This window comes from Rhea americana, unplaced genomic scaffold, assembly GCF_003343005.1.
Source record: "Rhea americana isolate MKP2758 unplaced genomic scaffold, rheAme1 scaffold_421, whole genome shotgun sequence".
NCBI lineage: Eukaryota > Metazoa > Chordata > Aves > Rheiformes > Rheidae > Rhea > Rhea americana.
The window spans coordinates 254,621-258,840 of NW_028186559.1; the positions used below are offsets into that span (position 1 = coordinate 254,621).

The 4,220-nt window shown below is 49.2% G+C and overlaps 1 protein-coding gene across 1 annotated transcript in view; it reads right to left on the reverse strand.

Annotated features, from left to right (window-relative positions):
• Positions 1–4,220, reverse strand: part of CSNK2A2 (casein kinase 2 alpha 2) — a gene marked incomplete at its 5' end in the record, with an annotated part of 25,958 nt that continues 21,738 nt past the window's right edge. The window contains 5 exons of the mRNA XM_085315196.1: positions 1–1,532; positions 1,739–1,887; positions 2,871–2,971; positions 3,385–3,486; positions 3,696–3,806. Of these exons, the coding sequence (XP_085171322.1) occupies positions 1,456–1,532; positions 1,739–1,887; positions 2,871–2,971; positions 3,385–3,486; positions 3,696–3,806 (540 nt within the window). The remainder of the gene's footprint in view (positions 1,533–1,738; positions 1,888–2,870; positions 2,972–3,384; positions 3,487–3,695; positions 3,807–4,220) is intronic.

Genomic DNA, 4,220 nt, shown 5'->3' on the forward strand with positions numbered 1-4,220 from the left:
TTCAGACGTATAGATATTTATTGGTTTCAGTGAATTATACAAATGGATTGACCTGCTATCGATGCCAATAGAACTTTATTGGAATATGGAATGTAAACAGATGTTTCAAATAGAAACATTGTAACCTTATAAAAAATTAACTATTTCGACAATGCCGCAGAAGGAAATTCTGTGTTTAGGTGCTGGTGGGAAAACACTATCTCCAGCTTCTAGGTTTGAGTATCACCAGAACCACTTGATGAAATTACACACAGAACAAGTAGAGGAGGCAACTGTGAATTGTGGGGCTATAAAGCCATCAAGGGATCTGATGAAAGAACCCACAAGACGAACCCCCCACCCCCCACAACAGGATCGGCACCCCAGAAGTCAACAAATGGCTGATTTTGTTAAAACACTACGTGGATCCAAAGTCCTGGATCAGTAGCTGCACAGCCCCCTTCCCTGACAGCTCTGCTCCCACCACACTGCTGTTTCCTCATCCTTCCCCCCCTCCCTCTGCTCTCCTCCCAGGCTTCCTCTCCACTCCTCTGTCTCACTTTCCTTTCTATGGTGCTGGATTGAACCACTCCAGAGCTGCGCTCTGGCATGAGTCTGCGTCTGGCACGAATTCTCATGGGAGTCACGTCACGAGGTACGTGGTTGCACATCTATCACAACAAGTCTTGCAATATTGACTTTCCTGAGCTCTGTGGGAAAGTCTAGGTATTCCCTCCTGCCACAAGAGCAGCCCTTCCCACTCACAAGTTTCCAAAGCAGGTCTATTGAGTTTCTTCTCAGACAGAGCCTTTGTCAAACACACCTGGAGGGGGGATCCCACTTCTCCCCAGCAACTCAGATAGTGCCTTTGTTTTAATGCTCAAAACCAATCCTGAGTTGCTACTGRGTGCGTGGCTTTTTTGTTGAACTCCCTCCAAACCCCCTGCCCTGGTGTCTGCAATTGAAACTGGAATTCAAGGGTCAAATTCAAGCCCAGAGTGAGCAGAAGGACTAGAGCCTCAAGAGAGAGTTGCACCTGCTAACCCCCAGCCTGAATTTGGTTCACCCAGAGTGTAAGTCAGAAAGGCATGTTTAGAAAGAGGCATGCTAAGGACTGATGGTGGAACGGCAAATTTGCCCCCACCAGGATGGTGGGGAAGGCTGGACTGAGAAGGAAGAATAGGATCCAGAGAGATGCGAACCAGAATCAGTCGTGTTGAGCCCTGGGGATATCACTATACGTTTAGCTCCTGCAAAACCATTTGCCCAGGGCTTTGGTACCACAGGGTTAGAGTTACATTAACCACAACCACCAGAGAGGAACTGAGGTTTATGACCCCCCCCTCAAGGTTAGATTTCTGCCGAGTATAAAGGGGAGGAAGGGGGGGGGGTCCTTGGTTCATTTCCCTTCACTGTGTGACCGAAGGTTTTGTTTTTATTTGTAAACATCTTGAATTACCCGTCGTTTTCCAGTCTTCATCGTGCTGTTGTCAGGCCACTGGAGAGCACAGCGTTTTCTGAGCTGGGCTGGGACTGCTCCTTCACCACTGGATCTGCAGGAGACACAGATCAGGCAGGAAGGGGAAATAGCATTTAATAATCGGAAGCTCCACCCTGGCAAACCCTTCCAGAAAAACTGCCCTCAAAACCTACAAACCTGCTAAGGCTCCTTCAGATCAGGGAGCTGACACTTCCCCTGCAACCCAACATCCCTCCTCTTCCAAGCTGGACCCCCGTTCCAGCTTGTCTCCACACTCACAGAAATAGGGGTGCTCCATTGCCTCTTTGGCAGTCAGCCTCTGTTGATGGTCATATCGCAGAAGCTTATCCAGAAGGTCTAGGACTTCCGGGCTGACCAGATGTCTGTTCTCACTGTGGATGAAGTTCTCCCAGCGTTTCCGGGAATGCCTGTAAAGGGACTTGCTGTCACTGCCCAGGCTCTGACCAGCAYAGTGGTACCAAGAGGTCCCGGGGGAATCACCCGTTACGTTCCACTTGTGGGAAGAGATGGCTGTGATGGATTCTGCCAACAACTCTTCCTTGCACAAGCTACCGCTCAGCAAGTGCTTGCCAGAGGGGGAAAAACCTTCTTCTTTAGCTACACAATTGTGTGGATGACGTCCTATGTCTGGGAAACAGTAAGCTGAAAAGGCACAATATTGCACGTTCCATTCGAACTGCAGGGACTAAACACCAACATGCAAGCAGGCACGGTGACACTCATGGGACCAGAAGTGCTCTGGTTTGCCAGTCAGCCAGCCTCACACAAACTGTCCTAACTTTCCCACCCAGCTCTAGTTGTCTTAGGAAATCCGAACGGGGAGACTTTGAGCTTTTATAGCAGGATAGAGGATTTTAGTCAAATATCTCCCAGAAAGACAATACACAACTGAGCTCTCTGCCCCAATCTGAAACCTCAGCCCATGTCATTCTTGCCTTTCCCCCACCATTTTTCTTACACACCAGGGAAACAGAAGCTGTGGGGACAAYGGGGGAGGCAGTCCTGGACAACCGTCAGGACCAAAGCAAAGCTCTGCCTGGGACACAAGGAAAGCAGAAGCAAAACCTTTTTGGAGAAGGCCACCACAAGAAGCTCTCTTCCCCTCAGCCCACACAGTACTCCAGTGTTTACATCTTCACTCTAGGWTGTCAACAAGCCAGAGAAGAAAGAAGCAGGGGACAGCTTGTGGATCATGRGAGAGGTGAAGGAAAGAGCCTGCACTTCCGTGACCTGCTGAGATAACATGAGGAGCCAGCCAGGAGGCCTGCAAGCAGCACTGTGACCCTGAAGATCAAAGCAGGCATCGGCTGAGAGTACTTCAGGGGATGGACATTTGGGTCATCTCTTTCCGTTACAAGAAAGAAAGGCTGCATTTCACTTCTCCACTTACTGGCCCAGAATATCATTGAAGTGCGGGTCCAGTTCTATGTGGTACTTCTTGAGATACCCATACAGCTCATCTGTGCCCAGGACCTTTGCGATGCGAACCAGCTGGAACAAAAAAGATGTTGAGAGAGAGCRGAAGGGCAGGCCATCAGCTTGAAGAAGGAGCAGATCCTGTTGGGGTGACTGCTATTGAACTTGCGGCTCCTTTCTGGTCTGATGTCTACAGATAGGACTATACTGTCTTGCAAAGGCAGAGCTACCCAAATGCAAGAGCCTCTGTCTTGAAACTTCCCAGATTGAAGGAAAAAAATCACCCTTGAAACTTGTTTCTGCAACATGAGCATAAAACAATTTCCTTCTTAAGGCAGTGATGTGTAAGCCCAGATGGCTCAACTAAGCATGTAGCAATGTCCTCCCAGCCAGGCCGTCACATCCCCCAAAACCTCCCCTTCACACATACACCCGGATGAAATGACAAGAAGTCTCTCATGAGCTAAGCTACGTAGCAAAGTCCTTACCTGGTCATAATTATCCTGGCCATGGAAGAAGGGCTCCTTTCGGAAGATCATGCTAGCCAGCATACAGCCTAAACTCCACATGTCTAAGCTGTAGTCATACATCTGAGAGGTGGGGGGGAAAGGAGAAACTGTCAGGGAAGGCATGCTCACCATAGCCTGCTTCCCCAACAGCAGGAGGCAACCTCAGCCTTTTAACTTCACAAGACTTTCCAACCCTGGTAATTCCCTGACAGGCAAAACCAGACAACACAGTGGCCAAAGTGCAACCACAAGCAATACCACTGGCTAGCAATGAGAAGGCAGACTCTTACTTGGTAGTCCACAAGGAGCTCCGGTCCTTTGAAGTACCTAGAGGCCACACGGACATTGTATTCCTGAGCTGGATGGTAGAATTCTGCCAAACCCCAGTCTATGAGCCGCAACTGAACATGCAATAAAGAGACACAGAGTCAGGAGCTATAGGCTTAGTTGCCTCAGGACAAACGTGTTAGGTGAAGCCACATCTGCCATAGCCTCTCAGTTCCACGGTGCAAGTGTGGAGCCCTGGATGCAGGGAGGCACTCTGAAGACAGGAGATGCTCTCAGCAGTTCTCTGGTTAATTCTGTCCCCTTCTCCCTGCCACTGTGCAGTGCTGGGGGGATTAACCTTGGCTTAAGAGAGCTCCTCTGTCTCCCAGTTCAAATCAAATCATTATTATTGGGTGAATTGTTCTCTASCAATGTGACCAGCCAAAGAAGGCAGGTCATTGCAAACTAGGGAACAAGCAAAAGCCAGATGCTGTTTCAGGTTGTGTAGGGAGGCTGGGCCCAAAGGCAACCTCAATATTAACTGGGAT